The sequence below is a fragment of the Polyodon spathula genome, chromosome 19 (genome assembly GCF_017654505.1).
Source record: "Polyodon spathula isolate WHYD16114869_AA chromosome 19, ASM1765450v1, whole genome shotgun sequence".
NCBI classification, from domain to species: domain Eukaryota; kingdom Metazoa; phylum Chordata; class Actinopteri; order Acipenseriformes; family Polyodontidae; genus Polyodon; species Polyodon spathula.
The window spans coordinates 28,133,343-28,157,207 of NC_054552.1; the positions used below are offsets into that span (position 1 = coordinate 28,133,343).

Genomic DNA, 23,865 nt, shown 5'->3' on the forward strand with positions numbered 1-23,865 from the left:
CAAATGAAGCATCAAAAAGGTGCTCATTCACAGCAATGCATAGCCTGTTGCAGTGTTGTTACATTTTCATACTGAACTGTTGGATTTCTGCCACAGAATGGTTTATGGGGTAAAAATTTTTTTTAAAAAGAAATCCAAAAGTACCTTTGTGGGTAAGCCTAGAAGAGATTCACTAAAAGATTGATCTCTTCCTTGAATGCTGCATATTTGTACTCTTGAATGATTAATACATTCTGGCAACAGGGGTACACAGCTAAATAAAGCACACAGATTGAAGGCCATGGCATATTAAGCAATCCTTGTTTGCTACTCTAAATCTGTTTGAGTCATACACAGTTTGAGGCAGCTTACCTGTCCACCTGTCAGTACAACTTATTTTAATGTTTCATACAAAACCTACGATCACCTTGTGTATACTCTACAAAAGGCAGATGAAAACAGGTAACTTGTCAGACAACACAGAACGTAGGTCAAGTGGAGTTCCCCACACCTTTGCTCAGAGTTATGTTTTCTTAGAACAGGTCACATATAAGTAAATAAATAGGCTTATATTTATTGATGGTATTATGAACAGTATATTCAGGGTATGAAAACTGATACTGAATAACACTTTAGCAAAGCTGAACATGGTGTCCAGATGTTAATAGTCAGCTATTCGTAGTCTGTATTTGTAGTCTTTTCTCCAGTCATTAAACTAATTACACAACAAACAACAGCTGTAAGTGAATGAGCTACATTCAACATTGAATTATGGACTTACTGAGGTGAAACAAGTGTATTATATGGAACACATGCTTTCTGTGTTAAAGCTAACAATATTTTGAACAAAGAATGGTCATTTACATAATTTACATAATATCCTGCCATTTGCTACGACTTTTTGACTAGGTTCATAACCGAAATCATGGGCGTTTTTACAAATCAGGCACAAAGGAAGGGTCTAGTAAAAGTCCCAGAAACAGCCCTATTTCAGTTTGTTTGCCATTTTACTCCGTTAAAAGAATTTTCCATTTTTCCAACAGGTTTCCTTCAATATTTCATTACTTGTTCCAGCCTGGCTAGATCTTTTGTTTTTACAGTATCACTGGCAACAGGAGCAGCATTCTTTATGGGTAACTGGTATGCAGCTGACGATCACAGTAACCTTAACCCTTTACTATAAACCCTTGCAACAAAGGACTCCAAAATAATTTTTTTTTTTATTATATTCCACAGTAGCAAAAATTGATTGACAAATAAAAACTATAAAATAAAAATTAATAAAATTAATAATATTAATACAATTAATAATAATAAATAAATAAATAAATAAATAAAAATTCAGTAAAAATGCTTACCTTTGTGCTTCTTCCAGGGATGGCTTTATCATTTTCGCTTTTGCAGTTGCTATTTATTTTCATTAAGGAACCACATATCCTTCCTTCGGTGCCATGTGATAAATGTATGTGCACATGAGGGGCCCCCATCTTTGAACTGTGTTGCGTAGATGTAGATAAATGGTATGAAATCTGTTGGTATGGCACTTCAAATGAAAGGCTCCTCTGCAGAGCACTGTTCCGACCATTATTTGCTTGGGTACCATCCCTTTCAGTTTCTCTGTGAGAATCTAGTTGAGAGTCAGAATGTTTCTGCAAGGGCAGACAGGCAGACGTGCTCCGGATCAGTTTTATATGATGATACTGCGGACAACCACCTGGTTCTGGTTCCTGAACCGGATGCTCAGAACTGCGCTGGCCATTTGTGGTCAACTCACTCTCAATTGCAACTTCTCTTTGCTGAGCAAAATGCAGCAAAACAGTTGAGTGTCTTTGTGATCGTTCCCGAGCAGCTGGCTGATCCTGGCCGCTGTCAGTTTCCTGGGGTCTATCTGGTAACGGCCCATTCAGCTGGAGTGGTCTTATGTCCCTAAGCTCAACAGTTGGGCAGCTGGATTTGGATAATCTTAAGCCATTGACCGCTGTTGCGATAGAACCCTTTGATGCAATTTGATCGTCTTCCTGCGTAGGCTCAACAGCAGAAAGCAAAAACTGGCGTGAGGTCTGGCAGGAACTGCGTGCTGGCAGAGGTCCTGGGCTAATAGGAGATGCTGGTGGCGTGTTACAGGGGCTCCGAGGAAATATAACTAACGAAGAGCAGCGCCTCAGTGGCACCTTTGGCTTCCGTTTTACAGGTGTTCTTTCTATTCCCACTGTGCGCTCAAGGATTTCAGGTTCAAAATAAATACTGCTACTGCTACAATAACCCGCATCACTGGTGGTACTGCTGCTCGGACTTGCACAGGACCCAAAATCCCTGGTTCTGATGTTACAAGGAGTATCCTGACAAGTCCTGGTGCTGTCACTCACGGTACTGCTTACACATGACCCAAAACCATTGGCACTGCTGCTGTTACAAGAAAAGCCTTCAGCTGTAGGAATGCTGCAAGAATCGCCACCATTTACTATTTCCTTGGTAAAAGAGCCAATTCCACTTTTAATGTCACTTGATCCACAGCTATTACTTTTCTCCTTTTTTGTACTACCATAACTACTACCAAGACCACCAACAACACTGCCACATGTTTCAAGATCTCCGTTTAATTTCCGAGACTGCAGGGAAATCTGCAAAGAAGTGCTCTTTTTGCTGCTGTTAAGCTGTGGTATAAATAGTGATGAGGAGCGCTGTAAATGCCCAACCTTTGGTGACAACGGAGGCAAAGCCAGCTGCCCTGGGGTTACCGTCCTTTGAATAACATGTTGTGCAGTATTTTCAGAAGGACTGTGAGAGGACATGCACAAGTTGTTTTCCATGCCATTGCCACAGGTCTCAGACAAAGGGTCGGTATTGCTTCTCCTTGATGCAAAATGCAAACGCAGCCGCCGTGCCATTAGTCCAACTTTCTAATCTTGCAAGCAAGTGAAACGCATGGCAAAACTCACTTGAAAAGCAGCAAAGCAACTGCTCGGGATCCTGTTCTGTTATTACAATCATTAGTAGCTGTAGATACCAGAAATAGCTGTAGTGACAACCTACATTCCACTCATGGTTGAAGTGAAGTTATTAGCCCAGGCGGTCAGACTAACTCTGAAGTGCATACAGCACCAAACGAACTGCTCCTGAGACTACAAAGATCTGTAGCCAAGGTGCATTCACTTAGAGAACCAAACTGCAGCAGAGCTCAGCTGCTGAACTGAAACCAAGCCAAACCTCGCTTCAATTATACCTTCTCAAATTTGCATGAATAAATCCAGCCCAAAAACAACAATCCTCTTACATTTCAGATTCAAGCACCACAGTACGTCTCTCTACGATGCTAGCCGAGCATTAAAAACAACTTCAAGCAGCGATGTGTCTAAAGTTTCTTCTGTGCCGTACTGCCACTAATATTTTTACCCTTTGGTATAGAATTACAGGAAATTGGGAGGAATGAGCTCCAACATAATTCAGTATCTTTAGGATTTGGGACTTTAGGATTGAATTTCCAAATACTATCCACACTTGGAAACCAATGGACTTGTGGAAATATGCAGGAAGCTACTGGTAGTTATTACAAACTGCGAGTTAACTGGGCTTGTAAACCCGAATGCAATTTCCTTTAAAACAGCTCTTTGATGCAGAGATAAAGCAACGGAAGTTAATTAGCTATTTATACTAACTTCAATTTTCAGCATTCTTCACCGAGAGCTACTGAGCGTATGTTGCTGACATTTGTGGATTTCCGTTACTTTTCTTAAAGCACCTATAAAAACATAAAGGCAATTATTATTGCATGTGTGAAACACCAACTAGTATTTTGCCTGTATGAAGAGCACAGCTGAGCAAAAATAAAAATCTTTTTAAAAGGAGATATACTACATCCACAGATATATGCCAAGCAAGCTACATTATATCCTTCTGCAGCTTTTCTTATTAGCTGCCAAACTATTAATGACCTAGACCAATAACTACTGGATTACAGATATTAACAATTCTTCCCAGGAGTATACACATTAACACAGCACTAATGTGATAATGGGTTATCATTTCAGTTTCTCTTACATTATAGTTACAAATGAACCCAAAATAAATATTATCTGCGTCAGTTTGCAGCATTCATATGTTATGATGTTTGTTTCTAGGAAAGCTTGTGACTCTCATAACTTATGAACGACTAGTTGGATACTACACAATGGTAATAAAAAAGAAACATTATAAAAATTGATCATTTCTACTTAAGTAAATATATTATGGAATGCAAATCTTGTACCGCCACATTAAAACCATATTAAAGCATTTGTAAATCGTCTACAACTAAGCCTCAGTAACAAATGGAGCCATTTTAGAAGTCTGTCCATCTGATCATTATAATGTCTTACAAACAGCCATAATGTTCTGAAACATAATACAGCTTGCCTGTAATCATTTATTCTTGGGGTTTATTTAACCTTTACCATAATTTAGTGTGGTCGGCAGTAAAATGTAATATTTTACAAAAACATTTCTTGGTCATACTTTATTGCATTTCATTTGCTGACACACATTTACTTAGTACCTTAATAATACCCTTGGGTATATTTAATTCCTATAACCTGAATTGAATAGCAATCTAAGGTATAGTAGATCATTCATGGGAAGCTGACACACCAAATAGCTCAAGTATTTTAAACCATGGACCGAAGGTTTATAAGAATATAGTGATTTCCCCGTCAGCCTTCTCTTTCAGGTATAAACTTTGTTTACCATGTCCAAAATTAAGATTCTTTTTTATCTACAGCCTGAGAGAATTAATACAAGTCTAAACAAAGGATCTTTTATCTACAGCTCTTTATCTGGAATTGCTTCCAGATTTTGTGAAAATATAACCTGGTATTATAAAATAGTGCCTAAAACACAAAGCAAGTAAAAGACAGTTTTATTTTAACTTCAGTAAAAGCTTGTCGGTAAAACTCTAACCCGTTACTGTGAATTACCCCTTTCTGCTATTGCAACCGTCAACAACACACCATTTTTTATTTGAGAAAATTGGTTAAAACTGCTTGAAAATGTCACATTGAACTACTTTCCTGACTATTAGAGGGTGCTTTGAAAAGTGAGAACCAACTCCAAACCTTTACTAAACAGTCACGAATGGTTTAATGAATACCAAACCATTTCATCCATTGACAAGGGCTTAGTAAAGCATTTGCACGCATATGGTACATCCTCCATCCTTTAGTGAACTTCCTGACACAAGCAGTACAGTGTTTCACAAAAATGTACTGTGTGCAATACATCGTCTTTGTCACATTTCAGCAGCAAGGCAAAGGGGCCTGCGGCACAGCTGGAGGTCATCCACAAACGAAACAAATCGCCAACAGAATTATAATGAACAATTTGTTCTTACTGTTACCTCACCCCACCTCAATTACCTATTGTAGAAGAGCCTTTATTTACTTACTAAAGTAAAAACTCCTCAGGCACAGTGGAATAACTTTTTGTAGCCCAATTATCCACGTTCACTCAATTTAATTTTATGTTTTATACCACCAGAAATGTATTTTAATGAAACTTACCAAACGGTTCTCATCAAAAACTTCAAACAGCAGTCTATGCTGCCGGGGATGGACCTGAGAGGAAAAACAAAAGAATCAGTAAACACTTTGGATGGCATTGTCCCTTCAGTAGAATTACGATCTTTGTACTGTGGCTTTACATGTGCGGTTACATGTGGGTGTGGTTTTCAGGATATACATAATAATATTGTCCCAATGGGCCAAGCCTAAAAAGCGGTTTTGTCAGGATAAAGGAAACAGCACATTTTCCTGTAAATCAGAGAATGGACGTAATCACTTCTGGTTTTACGGTTCTGTGATTTTTGCTTTGTCAAAAACCTGTCTTTTAAAATAAAAGTAAAATGGACAGCTGCAAAAGGGTCACAAGTGTTCATTTCTGGTATGTACAGCAGCTAAGTTAAGTGCAAATGTACTGTGCAGCTGGACCTCAGATACAGACAGTAAGCTGCTTTCAGTGTATCAACTCTTTATGTTACAGTCTTCTACTACAGTGGTCTCTGCTTCTAAGAATACCTCTTTAGAGAACAATTTGGCTTAGGGAACAACGTTGTGATGAAGCAGAATTTTCTTTTTACCTTTTTGGCATCGACAGCGATCTTTGCTAACCGATTACAAACGGACACAGTACTGTTCTGTAACCTGATAACTCATCGTCTTCAAACTCAAATGGTTTATTCAATCATTTTCAAAACTGACTTGTCGCGAGAGTAAGCTAGAGATGCTGCTGCATTTTTTAACGTGTGTAGGGGTGCCGTGTTAATAACGATTGTGTTAAATGTGTTCTCGTATTCATAACTGCCGTTAGAGCCGCTGCTCAATTTTTACTGCATGTAGGGGTGCTTTAATCGTTTGGCAGTTAGTTTATTAACGTTAGTTTGTCAGTTAGTTTATTATTATAGCTTTACTAACATATGTTTGCCTATCGCTTTTCTCTTACTTATTCTGTTAATTTCATATGTTGATGAACACGCACCACGACAAAATAAATAAATAACTTTGTATTTATTGATTCATGTCATGATTGGCCTTGGCGTGTATTTATTGTGTCCGATGGTCAACTTTGTCTTAGAGAACACTTTGGCTAAGAGAATACTTTGCTTGCTTCCCGAGGGGTGTTCTCTTATCCAAGAGATCTTGCTGCATACTTGACATCTTTGATATGTTACATGCTTTATAAATAGTACATACTGTGGATTACAGTATGCGTAAAATACTAAAATACTGACCATGATAGCGACACATATTTTTTTCAGTGTAAACTTGTTTCATAAACCCCAATGATCCGATCAGCCCCTAATAATTTAGCTTGTGGTGTAAGAAAATATGTTACTGTTACAGTACAGAAACTACACAGGCTTGTGTTTAAATGGTAACTTGCCATCAGTATTTTCACACAATAATGCATGACTCACTATTTCCATTATGGAGATATGTTTCAATATATAGGAGGTATTGTAGAAGGAAAAATGCAAAAAAAAGATTGGCATCCAAATGTTAAACATGGTTTGTGTCTTTTCATGTCCTTACTTACAAAAGGAGTGTGGACAACAGGGCAGAAAACAGCATTGCTTTCCACATACAGTAGGCAGGTATGTATATTGAAGATAATACAGTAGGGATGGTGGATAATTACGACCCCCTTTCCTGACAAACTGTAATGTTGGATATCAGCATACATCACTTGGAAACTTTATAATAAAATGCTCAACCAAGTATATTATACATGCAGCACATGATACACAGTACACAGAATGAGATGTCACAGTGACACATCTTTCAAAATGGAAAAATAAGTTTTGTGAAAGTGCTCCCCAGCCAACAAAGCAATGTATCCCTACCCCGATCCCCATCAAATAATAAACAAATGTATCTTCTGAAAACAATAAATACAGTAATAACATTACATTTTCCAAAAGCAGCCCAATGCCAAACACATTACTATGCAAAACAGGGCAGTACTTTTCCATTTCAAAACACTGAACTAATCACAGGTCTGACAGATGGTGCAGCAATGTTTTAAAACATAATTCTCACCACACATCCCAAGAGCATTTTGTAGAACATGTGATAAACTAAGGGAAAAAAAACAGGAGTTTCTACGCTTATTTTTTTTTTTTTTTTTTTTTTTTTTTTTTTTTTTACTTAGAAAGACCAGCTGAATCTCAGGGAAGCACTCTGGTCTAATGTTAATTTCCTTATGCTGTGCAGGGCAACTAAAAAAGGTCAATGGCTGTGTCTGATGCCAAGACAGCTTGATGGCATTAAGCTACAGCATTTACAAATGACAACCTCTGTTCTCTTTAATAAATCATTTAATATCAGTCTGAACTTTGGAAAAAGCATGTACATTTCTGACAGGTACACTAAATAGCTGACTGCTGAAATGGCACAAGCAGAAGGAATTATCAATGTTAAAGCACATAATAATTTATACCAACAAAATAAATTATATATATATATATATATATATATATATATATATATATATATATATATATATATATATATATATATATATAAGCAAACATAAGTAAATGTGATGCGTGTATAATTAAAACCTCTACATGATAAAAAATGATAGAAATCTACTCAGGCCAGCAATCAGTATCATCTGTATGACTTTTACCCCGGGACTACAGTACTGCTCCCCAAACTGAAGGGTGTCTCAAGGTCAATACATTCTCATTCAGGGTTAGGCTTTAGCACGCCAAGAAAAGTGCATTAACTTAACTGAGATCTTAGCATTAGCTAGCTAGGGCTGTATATTATTTTAGGGGTGTAACTTTCATCATCAGGGAAACTAGAAATACTCTCTTACTCACTGCCAGTTTTGTATATAATATAAATATGATAAAAAAATTACACCTAAGGGCACTAAAACAACTCAACTCTCAAGTGCATCAGGAATATGCAGACATTTTAAAATGCTCTGTTCAGCTGTTTGAAATGGCTAGATCTGAGTTTTTAAATTTAGTTTTGAATAATGTTTAGTGCTTGTGAAACACTGATTTACTTAAACATCTACGTTCAAGAGCAGGAAAGCTCTCATTCTGACAAAGACGAGTAATATTAAATTATAAGAGTTCCTTTGATAAAACTAAAAGTACTTCGCTACTGAAAAGTGATTGTGAGGGCTGTCACAGTCTCTTACAGCAAGTTTTACTGTGACAGCATTTACCATTCTAGTGCAGCAAGTTCAAAGTACTGCTAATGCACTGCAAGTAATGGTATAAGCAAGCAGTTGCCCATGTTGGGAGCGGGGGGGTGCAGAAAGGAGGATTCATACTGCAATCCGAGACACCCACTTCAATAAAGAGATGGGTCCTGTATTTTATGCTAGGCAACTCCAGACTTGTTAATGGGGCCATTATCCACTTCCACACATTAGCGGTAATTATATCCTGTTGCTTATCTGAACGACTAGGCAGAAAATCTCACAGAATTCACAGATCCCCTGGCAATCTCACCGTTGTACAATGGCGAATGCAATAGCAATATGCAACATGCATTTATGTTAGTAGTTGCACTCTACCATTAGGCTTTATTTGAGTAGCTGGAGATGAATACATGTCACAGTATACAGGCACAGTGTGCCCTAGCTGTTGGAGTTAAGTATAAGAGCTAGTGAGGTTTCAAATGTCTGCCCTTTGCTTTACCCTTAACTTCTCATGCCCAACTCCGTTTATTAATTTTTACATAGTTTATAATCTTTTAATAGTTTTAAGGGTTTCACTCCACCAAATACATTTTAATATTGCTTTCAATTTGATGTATGTAGGCTAATATTCAGATTTTCCTGAACCACTTAAAACAACCACCAATGCCAAAGCCACTTCCAACAAACGCAGAAATTTAAGACCTTTGCATATCTATTATTATCTGAGGCGCCCGACTACGTTACTGCTAGGCTGTCAGTTTGAGCCAACCTATAAAGCTCTCAAAAGGACCTAGCTCTTTTGATAGGAATCCACATTATACAATGGAAAGCAGCACACTTCAATACCACATTCACAAACAGACATTTTCACATTTAAAAGTATTACAAATATACTCAGAGCAGCTCTGAACGTATTCCGTTAGTTTGTGCTCAGGGATATGATATGATATATGAAAAAAAAATCGTGAAGCACTGTTCAACACACAGCCATATTTTACTTTTTACTTCAATGTGTTTTTTTGTTTTTTTTCTGTATAACAGCTTTGGAAAATGATTACCTGTAATGGGATCATTTGTTTTCAAATAAAAACATAAAGATATTTAAATTGAAAAACAATAAACCAGATTTTTAAAAACTTTTTAAAGCTTTCAATATCCTGTTGGGGACAAAAGTTATGGACAAATAAATCCCACGCGATTACGCAGCTGTTCCCCTTGCTTTATGGATATGTGGATAAACAGATGGCACCTCCTACAAGTTAGAAACAAGATTTAAAAGGAAAAGATACAAAACTAATTAAAATGTGCTTTCTCTTTGTAATGGGTCTTTTAATCCCCCCCCAAAACGTGTCTGTCATTATTAATAAAACGTTTGGTTGTGCTTGACTGCTTTGTTTTCCACATTTCAGCCTTGATGAAAGCAGCAGAAATACAGCTGCATGTCATTATTTTAACAACCACAGTTTGCAAAAACAACCATGACCCTGATACTGTGGGGATCCACATAACAGTGTACTGTCACGTTAATAAATGTGACTTGCATCAAAATCAAAGCAATGTAACCAGTTGACAATTAGGAAAACACTATGTTGCCAGTTCTGGGAGAACATTGCTACAGTTCATAACACAACGAGTGATGTGAAACTGAAGGAAAACAGAACAGATGGAGAGTACATAACATTAAAACTTCTGTTCAATACTACAAATCAAGCAAAATACCCTGTGCAATGAACTTCAAGTTAAAAATCAAACAGCTGTAGTTTAGCAGCTGTAACACTTACATTTACAGTTCTAATCTTGCTAGCAACCAGTCAAAAAAAAAAAGTTTCTCTTTCTAGCATTCCAGTGTATTTTTTCGGAAAATATGGTTCATCGAATCTTAAATCTATAATTTCCACGGATATGATCAACTTGGAATTATCAATCACAAAGGAGGAGTGGGTGTCTGGGGGCAGCAAAACAAACCCTTGTACATAACCGCACAGTTTTTTGCTCCTTGGGTTTTCCCAGTTATTGTTACAATGTCCTGACTTGTATATTAGTCTAGTCTTGTTTCCTGATGGGTAGCAAGCTCAGGAAATAAGGCAGCAAGACGTTTTCACCGTGTCTCAGCAGGGATTGGCAGTTTAAAGTCAGGGAAATCACGAGGAGCCAATGATTGTGAAAAACAAAATGTTTCTAATTGAACTCAAACCTGCTAAATACTGATACTCTTTGCGCTGATTAGTTTATTGTTAGTTCTTGAGATATAGTATGTACTTCGGCATTTATGCTTTTTTGTTTTTATTTTGCACATTTCTTTTGATGAAGTTCAAATGCAAAAAGTAAGTTTAAAGCAATGTAGTCAGCAATGCAATTTATTGCCTAGCTGGCAAAAGATTGCAACTGCTCTTCAAGCATGTCTGCTACCACGGGACCTTTCCTGTCTCGTGTGACATAGCGTGACCCAGAACCCTGAATAAGAACCAGTGTTGAAGCGCAGACGTGCACTCCAGACAGTATAACACAAAACAGAAACTGCACTTTCTGGACACGTTCAAAATGTGGATCCGACAGTAAAGAATAAGCAGCCTGTAAACTTAATTTAAGAGCTCCTGCATGCAGTCAAGCAAGTTTTGCTAGTTTTGGAAGATTAGCAGTTTCTTTTCTGTTTTCAGACGAAAAAGTGGTTCCAACTTTCCTGCTCTGGTGTATTGTGTAATATATTGTTTATTGTTTTATATATATATATATATATATATATATATATATATATAGAATAAGCCATATATATATATATGTATATACATATATATACATTTGGAAATGAAAACTGTAAAGCAGTTTGTAGAATACTTACTCTAAAGTAAAACTCCTCATTCCACTTAGGGTCCAGTGTCTAAGAAAAAAAATATAATTTTACAAAACATTTTATTATTTTGGTTTGACGAAGGAAAGAAAAAAAAACACCAAATACAATTCTTAAATGAAGATACAAGCCCCTACTTTAAACTGACAAGTGTGGTCATTTTTTTCTTGAAAAAAAATAACTGTGAATGCACAGGAGAAGGAGTTCTGTATTGGGAAATGCCTTTATAGCAGGGGAGTAGCTATATAGGCCAACAGCTTTCCTATATGGCGAGAGATCACTTCAATCTAACGTGTACACCAGGTTACTTGCACAATGTATAAAAACAGAATTTTATGAGTATTTAGGTCTGCCATTGCTTACTAAATTAGACCATTGTATGTTATAATAATTATGTATTGTTTAAAAGACAAAAGTTACTCACCTTTTTTATAGTTTTGGTTTGGATACTGGTGAGTTCCCCATTTACAGGATCATACAAAGAAACTCTTGTATAAGGATCACTGTGGAAAAAGAAAGTGCCATCAAGAAGACATGGCCTAAATGTGTGTGTGTGTGTGTGTGTGTGTGGGGGGGGGTTTATTTACTGGAAAGTTAAGTTCTCAATCTGAAGTACTAATAGACTGCAGCTATGCAGTCTACATGCTAATTACTGAGGATCAGTCATAGGCAGCTGGCCTTGTACAACATCTACATAAAACAGTAAACAAGATTTACAGAATTACCAAGTTGCGCAACTGCAAAAGACAATAACTCCAGCTAATCACATTGCTTTAATTTAAACAGGTGCTCTAAATAGCATATTTTCCTAATGCCCTGGTCTGAATTTAGCAATTACAGAAATACTTTGAAATGTAAAAAGTTTTATTAAGATGAACAGTTAATGTACATTGTATCACCATGTTTGCAATGTTTCTATTATTCAATGCATATTTTTCATCTTATTTTAGGCTTGAACTATTAAACCCCCCCCCCCCAAAAAAAAACACGTACCTATCTGCACCATCGGGATAGATTACATTTGTCATTACCACTAATTAATTAAGCATTTACCCCATTCCATTTAGTTATACCTACGTCTTGACAAATGCTGACATGAATATATTGTACAATGAAAGCACTACATTCAAGAACACTGAAACAGCACCACCTACAGGTAACAGAATAATATGCACAGTACTTGAACACACTAAGACACAGAAACATTGCAGTGCTTCTAATTGATTAAAAGTTATTAGATACATTTGAAATATATGTCTGGGATAGTTAAAAAAATAAATAAATAAAAATAACAGCATTTATGTATGAGGTAATTATAACAAGCTAACAACACACTGTATAACTTTAAATATTTTAGGCTGAAAGGTACTGTATTCACATCTTGTGACAAACTGTCCTTGCAAAGTAGTTCACTAACAACTACTTTGTTAGTTTGCCTAGGCTTGTCTTCTTGCTTTTCAATTGTAGTCAACTGCAAGACGGTTATACCCACTAATCAGGATTCTATTGTTTGAATATTTCAGCTTTGGCTGGTAATGTGTGATCTTGTACTACGCAAATGGTGCTGCATATTAAATAAAGAATAGGCAAGAGATTCTCAAGCCAAAAGATTTGGTGGCCACGCTCTATATTATACTGCCCATAGATGGTAACTTAAATGGAATTAGTGGCAAGGTGAATACTAGTGAAAACTGCATACCAGAGAGCACTTGCCAACACCTTTGTGAGATTGCCTGCCACAGAAAACAAACATTTTAAAAACATGTTCAATTACTGCTGATAGCATAAAGAATGCAAATGCAGGCTACCTGGCACCCAAAATATCTTTCTTCGCAAGGCCAATTCCAGCAATAACCTTAACTCGGAGTACTCTGGATTCATCCTGTAATTATAAAATATATGTAATAAAGGACATCAAGTTTGTGATAATATTCGTACTGTATAAACTCTGCAAACATGAAATACACATCTCAAATGGGGTTGTGAGGTCTTTATAACCTGAGAACAAAATAGGGCTGCCAAATTGGTTCAGAAAGTATTTAATTGTTACACACAGAAGTTTTATTAAGATGAACAGTTAATGTACATTGTATCACCATGTTTGCAATGTTTCTATTATTCAATGCATATTTTTCATCTTATTTTAGGCTTGAACTATTAAAACACCCCCACCCCCCAAAACACGTACCTATCTGCACCATCGGTATAGATTACATTTGTCATTACCACTAATTAACATAGATTACCACAACCCATATCCACACAATGTCAAAATATAAGTGTGACATAGGCCGACACACAGCCTCATTGGTAGCGCTGCACTTAAAAACATTACAAACCTTGCTCTTTGCACAGCTAAGCAAGGGCACGCCCCCTTCTGCAACATTCTTTAATGATCTTGCGTCACAGTTTTCCGATCTTTTTATTGTAAGTTTAAAACGCTTTATAACACTGTATAAAACAAACCATACATAAGCCAGTACATTTTCCTAGTACATTAATACATCCAGAATACTACTGTATTTTTATAACACGCTGTACAAATGTACACACCCTGGTTGTGTACATTTCTGCATCGCCCCAATGCAGCGTTTTTCCACTCTCCTCACACGACTAGCCATTCGCTTGTGTGCTAATCTGTCAAGTTTCATGCGCTATAGTTTCTATTTCAGTATTGATTTTGTTTAAATATGCGTCTGACGCAGCAATGTTTACTTTAGCTGTGATTTTTGGAGATACTGTCTGAACTGCACTGATTTCCGTGATGTGTTTCCCAGCAATAGACCCATTTGACTGCTCTGATTTTTTTTTTTTTTTAAGCAAATAGCAACAGCTGTATAACAGTACCTCTAACACTTACTGTTTTTAAAAGAAACTAAATTTACATTATATTTTTAAACTAAAATATGAGTGCATTTTCTACAACTTTGACCATAACAAAACCAGCAACCTGTGCCGTACGGTATAGGTAAGTTATTCTTATTATTATTGTAATAACCATAAAGAAAAAAAAACAAAACAGTAGGTCTGCAATAAATGAATCCCAAAGTCCAATATTCACATTCAGCGTTATGAAAGTTATACAAATGTTAAACACATTTTCTGACATACCTCATCCGTTGGTAGACCACGCACTTCAGGAATTAAAGCCATAATCCCTCTCGATTCGCTAATACTATATACTGTACATGAAATAGGAGAAATCAGAATGAGGAGTCGTCAAAACCACAATGTTGAACGCATATCCCGCCCCCTCTCAGGTAAAGCAATCCACGGTTCGGTGCAGTACGTGTGTTTCGTTACGTTTTGTTTCGCTCCTTCCTTCCTCCCGCTGCGTAATTTGGAATGATCATTTCCGCTCTACTGTAATCTGCTCTTCCTCATTCCTGTCTGCCGTGTCGCTCACTCCCCCGCCCACATTCTTTTGTCAGCAGGATTTCTCCTGCGCAATGCATAGTTGCACTTTGTGGGTGAGTGGGGTTTCCCATATTAGAAACGTTTCCTTGTTAAGGGGTTTGATCGCCTGACATAAATGCACGGTACTGGTCAGGTGCCGGGTCAATTTTTTTCATTTTTTTAGGAATAGGCTAAATATGATGCATACAGTTGTTATCTTTTTTTAGTGTGGCCCCCCAGCAGAAACACTATATAACCATGTGTAATGTCTGTTCATACTCCTGCCCATGTCGTGTTAATGTAATTCCTAAAGTATGCTCATTAAACTAACCATTGTGGATGCATTAGGTAGTGATTGGATGTGCAAGCAAATTGAACACATCAATAATAAACAGTTACAGTTATAGGGCAACCGAAAAAAACAAATTAAATCAAAGTACACCGACTGCCGAAAAGATAGCCTTTTTTTTTTTTCCATTTGGATATTGTTACGTGTGAAAATACAGCCAAAATAAAGTGTTCATGAGTGAGTGAGCAAGCTGATGTCTGTTTCCTTTCATTGTTAAGTAATGTGAAAGCAGGGAACATCAGTGGCTTGCACCAAAAGCCTGAAAAGTATTAGTCCAGTCAGTACCTGCAGGACAGTATGTCATGTCTCTTTTTTGTAAGGGTTAAATAACACACTGGAGTGTGATTCTTATATTCCGATGGGATGAATTGCCAGTCTGATGTTTCAGTTTAACTTTTGCACTTTTGAAGGTCTTTGGAATTAGAAGTGTCTGACTGGTATCGTATGGAAAGCTGTGTCAGCACATCACCATTGGAAACCCCAAGTAAGCAATACTAACGTAGAAAGAAACACACCATAGTCTATAATAAACATGACATCTATTTTTAATGCTATGTAATCCAGTGCAGCCTTTACAAACTCACAGCCAAGCATCCAAGGATTCTGCTGCTGTGAAGTGGTGGCATTGTTGTCCTTGAAGAAGCATTTACCTCAAAACTGCTTACTTTTTTGCATTACTGCCATTATCATAGCATTTTCAGACCATAAAAGTTGTGACCATGCAGTTGAAAGACACAGCTGAAAACCCCATTCTGATCGGAGACAGGCACTACTGGTGTAGTCAAGGACAATGCTGTTGTTCTTTGTTCTAATCTTACTCCAAGCATTGCACTGAGCTGTGCTGCCTACTTTAGTCAGGGCTCACCCAGCACTGACTGAAAGTGTGACGTTTCTGAGACATCCTTGGTACGTTAAACACCTCCAGTCTCAACTGGCTGAGCAATTCAGGGCTGCAGTTTTGAATGACAAATGATTGCTGTAGAAAACAACTGAAACATTCTGTAAGCAAGTACCACAAGTCTCTAGACCATGTTTCAATTTTCAGATTGTTTCAATACCTGAATTCAAAAAGTAAACTTTTACAGTGGTTTCACTAGTAAAACACTAAATAAATAAAATACAGCATATCAATAAGGCTGTTATTTGGATTTGAACTATACAGTGTGTGTATATCTATCTATCTAATATATATATAGTACGAACAAGTAGCTTTTGTGTTAAGGGGAATGAAAGCAATGAATAGAGAACAGAATTAACTTGCAAGCCTAATACAAAACAATGTAAACTGTAACAGCTGGCAAATATATAGAAATGGTGCTGTGGAATTAAATATCAAAATTGAGGAATATAATTGTAACAGAAATAAAACAGTTTTTAGAAATATCAAGTCAACCTCATTATAGATGATTAATTGCAGCACTTCATTTGCAGACTAGAACTGCTACTGTGTAATTTGATAGCAGGCTGTCTATTCTGATTTTGCTTGGTAAGCTGTTGCTATTCAGAACCTTTCAAACCCTCATGCAATGGCAAAATAATTAACTAGATGATACACTGTAAAACAGTTAGTCCCCACCTTTTAATTGTGCCTGTTTAACTGTAAAACATAAGCCTAAACCTGAGGTAGAAATATTTCTTGAATTTGGTCAGTGACAGGCTAGTCATTTGGTTTCTTATCCATAACTTCAAAACAATCATAAAAGTCAAAGACAAACCTATGAGAAAAGTGGTTTTGCAAAAGCTGTATCTGAGAGGAAACTATTCAAGAAGCATTTCGATACTGACACAAACTCATCCCTGCTGTTTACAAAGGCCTACTCCACCACAGTGATTGTTTCAGAAGAATATACAAAAACAGCACAGCAGGACAAGAGCAATGGGTTTTCTGATTTTTTTTTTCTAAATTCCCCCATTTAAATTAACATGATTCTGGAATGCATGCCAGGCATAACTGGACACCCTCAATTATGTATAATAATTCATTTTCTTGCATTCCGACAATTTACAAATTAAATATTATACACTACACGTTATACTTTAAAACATTTTTTTAAAAAAAAGAAACACATACACAAGACCACAAATTGTAAAAAAAGTTTATTGGTTTTTAAAACCATTTAGAAAACTTCAACATCTGTGAGCACTTTCAATTAAAAAAAGAAAAAAAGCTGAAATGCTATTGCAACATTATCAAACTACTGTACATCCAGCAGTACAACAAACAACAACAACAACAACACTGGGAAGAGTTTACTGTGCTACACTAAATGAAAGTCAGTACAGGGAGATCATACTAGTGCAGTGAAGATATACAGCGAGGGGTACATGTGTCTACTGGATTAGCTTCTTGTGCATTCCAAGAAGAGAAACTAGTTCCTTCTTTCCAAAATTCAGTGCTTACTTCAATGGTTTAAAAAAACAAAACAAAACAAACAAAAACAGAGAAAACCTGTTGCACAAAAAGACTATTACATTTCAAATAAAAATAAAAAATAAAAAAAGAACAAAAATTAGAAAACTGAACACTCAACAAGTACTAATTTGAATTAGTAAACATCGAACAACGTAAATAACTTGTTATGTGAATAACTAAGCCTGTCTGGTTAGCAGAGAACCAGTCTTCTTTAGAGCAAAGAAAGTGGTTACAAAGTATACTGTACAAGAGAGTTCAATACACATGCACACTTGTGATCATGTATCAACATGGTGAAGCAAAACTTTTTTCTTTTTAAATCCTGCTGTATATTCTCGTGTAAGAGAACGAGTAAAAGAATGATCTCACTGAGATCAATGCACATTGCTACATAAGACAAATCTGTCATTTTTTTTGATGACATTTTACCTTTATTTTTCTTTTTTACTTCTCATATTGAAGTTCTTTATAAAAAATATATTTTTTGCAGGCTTTAACTGTTGCATTTGTCCCAAAAGAGGTGCCAAACCTTAGGTTCTTTAGAAGTTTAGTGCAATAGTATGAACCTCAGAAAGCCTGCTGAACTTTGAACTAAACAATTTTTTTTTTTCCAGTGTCTGCTGCAAATGTCTGGGGACATAAAACATCTTATAATACCTCAGAATACACTGTTTTTTTTTTTTTTTTTAAATTAAGCTTGCTATTGTTCCAACACCAAATTAAGTACACATCTTTCAACAACAGAAGACATTTATAACAGGGCGAGAAACTGAACATACATTATTGTTTGTACAATATTAAGGGTTAAAAATAAACTAATTTGTTAGAATATTCAACTGGCTACAGATCCAAATGATCAGTATAATGTAAATGTTGCATATTAGCTAGTATGGCTAGTGTACAGTGTGTCTCAGTTTAGTAGAGATATGTCCTATATATTTTATGAAAATTGATAACAAATGAATGATAAAAATAATCCCAAATCAGCAATCATATCTAGCAACATCCATTTTCTCAGACCTTTTTATTCATCTTTCTATGTTTTTTTTAGTGAAAGATATGCACTCCAGCTTTAAAAATGATTGCTTCCTTAAAAGTTTTGCCATTTTAATACCATTTTATAGATATTTACTTTCATATTTCACAGCAAAAAAAAGTCTCGTTGACTGGGCAAGCACTAGATAAGCCTGGATTCAAACAAGTTAGATATCAAGTCCAAATAGGATGGCTTCTCTTTGGTACGGGAGTAAAAAGACTCACTAAAAGAAAATATGTATTGCCATACAGACTTGTGTAATAAACATACAATATATGTCAATGGATCTGTTAAAGTAGTCGATCTTTGTAATGAGTTAAAATCCCCTGAATACTCAGCACCAGCCTCCAATGAAATGCAGAGCTGGCTTGTTACCTGCCTGAAGGATAGGTTAAAGAATGTAACTGAGATCAAATTAGCTGTCCAGGCCTATACAATCTACTACAAATAAACATGCATCGCTAGCTCCTAAAATGCCATGCAGCACAGTCTATAAACAGATAACAATGTCTATTGTTCCATACAAAGCCACATCATTCTTTTGGGTTTTATTCTGTTTTATATTCACCCTCCCCTTATCTCAATCACTTAATTTCTTTAATATTTTAAACAAACTGAAAATAAGAGTCCTAAGTTTCAACTGAGCCTTTGGGCAGTACTTATCCAAAGACCTGAAATTCAGTTTGCTTAATTCGGTCAAATGTATTTTTATAAATATTTACTTTTAATTTCGGACTAAAAATGGACAATAAATAACTTTTTTTGTTGTTTTTAAACAAGGTATAGTTTGATCCTATCTAACTTTTCCCAGCCAGCATTATAATAAAATGAAAATGTTTCAATTTCCCTTGCATTAAAATGTACGGTACATTAATTAATACACTTAGTCCTGTATTAAATGTCAGAATAGAGATCTATTTATCTTTAGAAAAATCTAAAGAAATGTGTTAAACCTATATTGGCATATATTTTTCAACAGGATGTTTCTGTTGCGCATAAAGAACTCTACTACACAAATCTGCTGTACAGGACAGCAACCACATTACGAGGAGATAGAAGACTTAGATAAATTTTATTATAAAGAAACACGCACCTCTTACTGTTCAAAGGCTGTGTTATCTTCTTCTGCTTAAAATGTGATCTTAACAATTCCTGTTCTAGGATTCAAAAGCAGCCCTATAACTTTGTAATTCATAAAAGGCTGTATTGTATATGACAATTAGAATGCTGGTCTTACAATTTCAAAATCATAAGGCTCGGAGAGATACCAACATTCTCTCGAATACATACAGTTATAGTCTATTACTTCAAATGTTCCCAAAAATAAAAAATATAGAAGTTACTATTCCTCTTATTTCCCAGATAAATGCATAAACCAGTACTTTTTTATAATCAAATTATCACATTTTGCCATGCCATTATTTGTCTTTAAGTTAGTAATTATTTATTTTATTTTTTTTACTTGTAAGCAGTTTGAAAACAGCTTAAGCCTACACACCTGATACTACTTTTCATCCTGTATCTTACTTCAACTAAACAGTTTATTTTCTAAAGGGGTAAGTGTATTTATCAGATGTGTTTAAACAATAGGAGTTTATCATTCCATTGAAATAGGTAACAGCAATCATTTACGCCTTGTTTTTTGTAACTGTTTTGCGGTTCAACATATTGTGGTGCAGCAAACCTTTTGATAAATAACGTATTTTAGGAGCAATTGTTTCTGTTTAGGCTGGCACTTCTCACTGGACAAAAGTGATGTGTCCACATTCTGATACAGTGTGCTATACAACTTTCACATGAATAATTACAAAAAAAAACCCAAGAAAGAAAAACGTTAACCCAGCATTTCAACTGTAGGCTGGTCCTTGCTTTCCAACCAGTCAAAACCGGTCGAGTTCACTGACTCGCTGCAAATCTGTTGGAAAAGCGGATCATTTTTCAGTTCCTCCAGTGTAGAATCTTCATATTGTCCCTGCTGCTGATTCGGGTCAAACAGTAGATTTGTGTCCAAAGTATTCAGATCGTTGATGCTGCTTGAAAGTTCAGAGTTCAGCCTGATATCGCTGGGAAAATCTGATACCACGGCGTTGAGTTCTGACGCCACCTGGCCCACAAGCTGTGAGCTTGGGTTCAGGCCGTCATCTCCTAACAGGTCCTTAACGGTGCTATTGAAATCTAGCTGCTGTTGATTTTGTTGCTGCTGCAGTTGCTGCTGCTGTTGTTCTCCAATATCTGATTGTGCTTGGGTCTCCCCAGAAGAAAAGCTGATCTGGTCAGTTCTGCTGTTTTTCACAAGGTAACTTGGCTTCTGGAATTCATATACCGAAGGACTGGAATTGACCTGGATCTGGTGGTTGGCACTAGGGAAGCTGGGAGTGGTTTCCAGGATCTGTGTGAGATTCATCCTGGCCGTGTAATTGGAGGGCATGTTATTGATCCCCAGGCCCCTTACTGCGTCATCACTGTCTGAGTCCATCTTGCTCAGCAGCACGTTGGTGATCTTCTTGTTGTTGCTCTGTTTCTGCATGGGTGGGACCGCCGTCAGCATCATCACATTTAATGGAACCGATTGACTCCTCTGAGCCATGTTGTTGGCACTGCCATCCGAATGGCTGTTTGTGAGTATGTTGAGAACCTCTGGAGTCACAGGGCTGCTGAAAGGGTTGACGCTGGATCTGGGGAGATTGGAGACAGGGTAGGCGGTGCTGCCACTTAGGTTTCGCTGGCGATGGACAGCAGGGCTAACACTGCGGCAGCGGAAGTTGCTGCTTGTAGAGGAGTTTGCCCCTTTGTTGTCCAGGGGAGCGGGAACTGCAAAACCTTCCTGCTTGCAGAGGTTAGACACGGAAGCCACCTGGGGCTGGACTGGAGAGATGGGCGTCAAGCGGCCAAAGTGTGCGTCATGATGCCTTGTCTGTGTCGGATATGACTGCCCAGGTATGGCAAAGGCATGCGGCTTTCTGAACTGGTCATCCAGTAGATCCTGATAGCTGGGGAGAATTCCGATGCCATTGTTCGAAATGGCAGCATTTCCCACCACGCTGTTGTACCCGTTGTTCATCCATTCCAGCTTGGCCTTGTCTGGGTGGGTGGCCATGGGCCTCTGCATGGGCTTGACAGGGCTACTCGAAACGATGCTGGCATCGTGGTAGGCTATGCTGGAGTTTATGGGTGTGAAAGCAAAGGGGTTCCTGCATTCCACTGGGCTGGGGGGCACGCTGCTGCTGCAGTTGGAGTGTGGTGTGCCAATGGGGGTGTGCCGGCTGCTCCCCAAAGCACTATCCACAGGGGTCGTCTGGGCCATTTGTGAGCAGGGGCTTTCCCGGGATAACCCCTGGCCTCCTCCCATCATTTCTGAGGTGGGTGTTGGGGTCGGGGTTGGGGTGGGTGTGGGGGTAGGAGTAGGAGTATGGACAGGAGTGCTGCTGCTGTGGGCTGAGTGGTAGAAGGGGTTGCCTGTTAGATGAGATGACATGATTGCCCCCTGGGGAACTGTCGACTGACTCTGCAGTGACATCCCCAAACAATTGGTGTAAGAATTATTGTTCAGATTCATTTGCTCTTCCATTAACACTAGTTCTTCAACAATACTGTCCTGTGTGATATCATCATCAAAAGCAAAATAGTTGTCATTTGGCTGAGATGCTACAAAATCAACCATATCTGGATGCAGGGATAACTGATTGGAAGGCTGTCCCTGGATCAGTGCTTGTTGCTGATCTACCACTGGAACCTGAAGGGGCTTGTGGCTCTGTAGCTGAGCAGTGTAATCCTGTTGTGGGACTCCAAGCTGCACTGACTCCCACATGGATTTCTGCAAGTCATTAACCCCCGGGTTTTCCAGCATGCCCGTGTTAACAGGAGCAACAGGAGGATTACCTGCGATATGCTGCAATAACGTCTGATCAGAACCAATCCCTGGGCCTGCACCTGTATCCATGCTGGAAGGAGTTTCGTCACGTTTAACTTTGATGTCTTGTGAAGACTGAGGTTTGACTACAGTCAGGAAGCTGCTGGAATATACAGCTTGAGTGTCAGACGGCGTCTGAGCTAAGATTCGTGTTGGGACTGTTGAATTGAGTTTCACAGTAACTTTTCCAGGAGTAGGTGCTGGTGTGCAGTCAGGTTTGGCTGGCAGGGTTGCTTTTGTAACCTTCTTCACTGCAGCGCTGAGGCCCACTTTTTGGCTTTCCAGACTGATGGTAGATTGCTGGGACGTAAAGACTTTCTTGATAGGTGGGGCCTGGGATTCAGACGCCAAACCTGTGGAGCGCTTCCGTGGGCTCTTGGAACCGGCCAAGCTTTCCTTGGGAGAACTTGCAGCATTGCCATTGGATGATAAAGTCATGCTGGTGTTTGGATTGGAGATTGCAATAAAGAAAGTGCTTGGATTATTATTGCCTACAGTGGAGGTCACCACAGTGTTGTCCAAAAGGGACTTTGCATCGCCTTTGGTCCTTGTCCCTTCAGGTCTCGCCTCACCACCTCCTCCTGGGGATCCCTTGGCCTGAGTGGTGGGGTCGCTGATGGCCCTCAGCTTCACGCAACCCCCTCCCTGGCCACCAGAGGCCTCCTGAGTCCCAGCCAGCCTTTCTGTGCTGAGAGCTTGGCTTTCATCAGTTATGGCTCCAGGCTCCATTTTGATCTCAATGGTAGGCGTGGTCGTCACACTTTTGGACCTTGCTACAGGAGACTGGAGAGAGACCACAGAACCATGTCTGATCTGCAGGCCTGCCCTTGGCTCCTCAGCTGCCCCTGTCCCACTGTTGCCGGCAGAAGCAGGCCTGAGGGCAGTGCCACTGTTGCTGGGTGTCAAGGATATTGCTGTCATTTTCACCACGTTCACCGAGCTCACATGAGGCGTAGGCACAACCGTCTTGATGGGGCTGTTGGTGATGAGGACAGTGGTGGGCGAACGCAGGGTGAGGGCGCTGGTGGCACAAGGTTTGGGCAGTATTTGCGGATAGCGATGCCGTGCTGAGCGATCTATTGGGCTGGCGGGGATGTTTTGAGGGGTCTTGGGCGACTGCTTCACAGAATGCATGTGCTGAGCAACCACTTGAAAGTTTACAGGAAGGACTTTGCCTTCAGGTGTGCCAACAGGGCTGGGTGAGGTCACCAGCTGTCTGTTTCTTTGTACCTAAATACATAAATAA

At 38.2% G+C, this 23,865-nt stretch overlaps 2 protein-coding genes across 5 annotated transcripts in view; both read right to left on the bottom strand.

Annotated features, from left to right (window-relative positions):
- Positions 1-14,829, bottom strand: part of LOC121294702 (E3 ubiquitin-protein ligase NEDD4-like) — a 35,027-nt gene extending 20,198 nt beyond the window's left edge. The window contains exons 1-5 of one of the 4 annotated variants that reach the window (XM_041218710.1): positions 14,627-14,829; positions 13,324-13,397; positions 11,940-12,018; positions 11,507-11,545; positions 5,511-5,564 (exon numbers count right to left, since the gene is read on the bottom strand). In XM_041218710.1, the coding sequence (XP_041074644.1) occupies positions 5,511-5,564; positions 11,507-11,545; positions 11,940-12,018; positions 13,324-13,397; positions 14,627-14,668 (288 nt within the window). In that variant the 5' untranslated portion in view covers positions 14,669-14,829. Of the gene's footprint in view, positions 1-1,337; positions 3,218-3,635; positions 3,719-5,510; positions 5,565-11,506; positions 11,546-11,939; positions 12,019-13,323; positions 13,398-14,626 lie in introns of those variants that run through there. The other 3 variants (XM_041218711.1, XM_041218709.1, XM_041218708.1) reach the window with 3 other exon arrangements.
- A 2,330-nt stretch (positions 14,830-17,159) lies between these two features.
- Positions 17,160-23,865, bottom strand: part of LOC121294621 (DNA-binding protein RFX7-like) — a 37,786-nt gene continuing 31,080 nt past the window's right edge. The window contains exon 9 of the mRNA XM_041218518.1: positions 17,160-23,849. Within this exon, the coding sequence (XP_041074452.1) occupies positions 20,544-23,849 (3,306 nt within the window). The 3' untranslated portion in view covers positions 17,160-20,543. The remainder of the gene's footprint in view (positions 23,850-23,865) is intronic.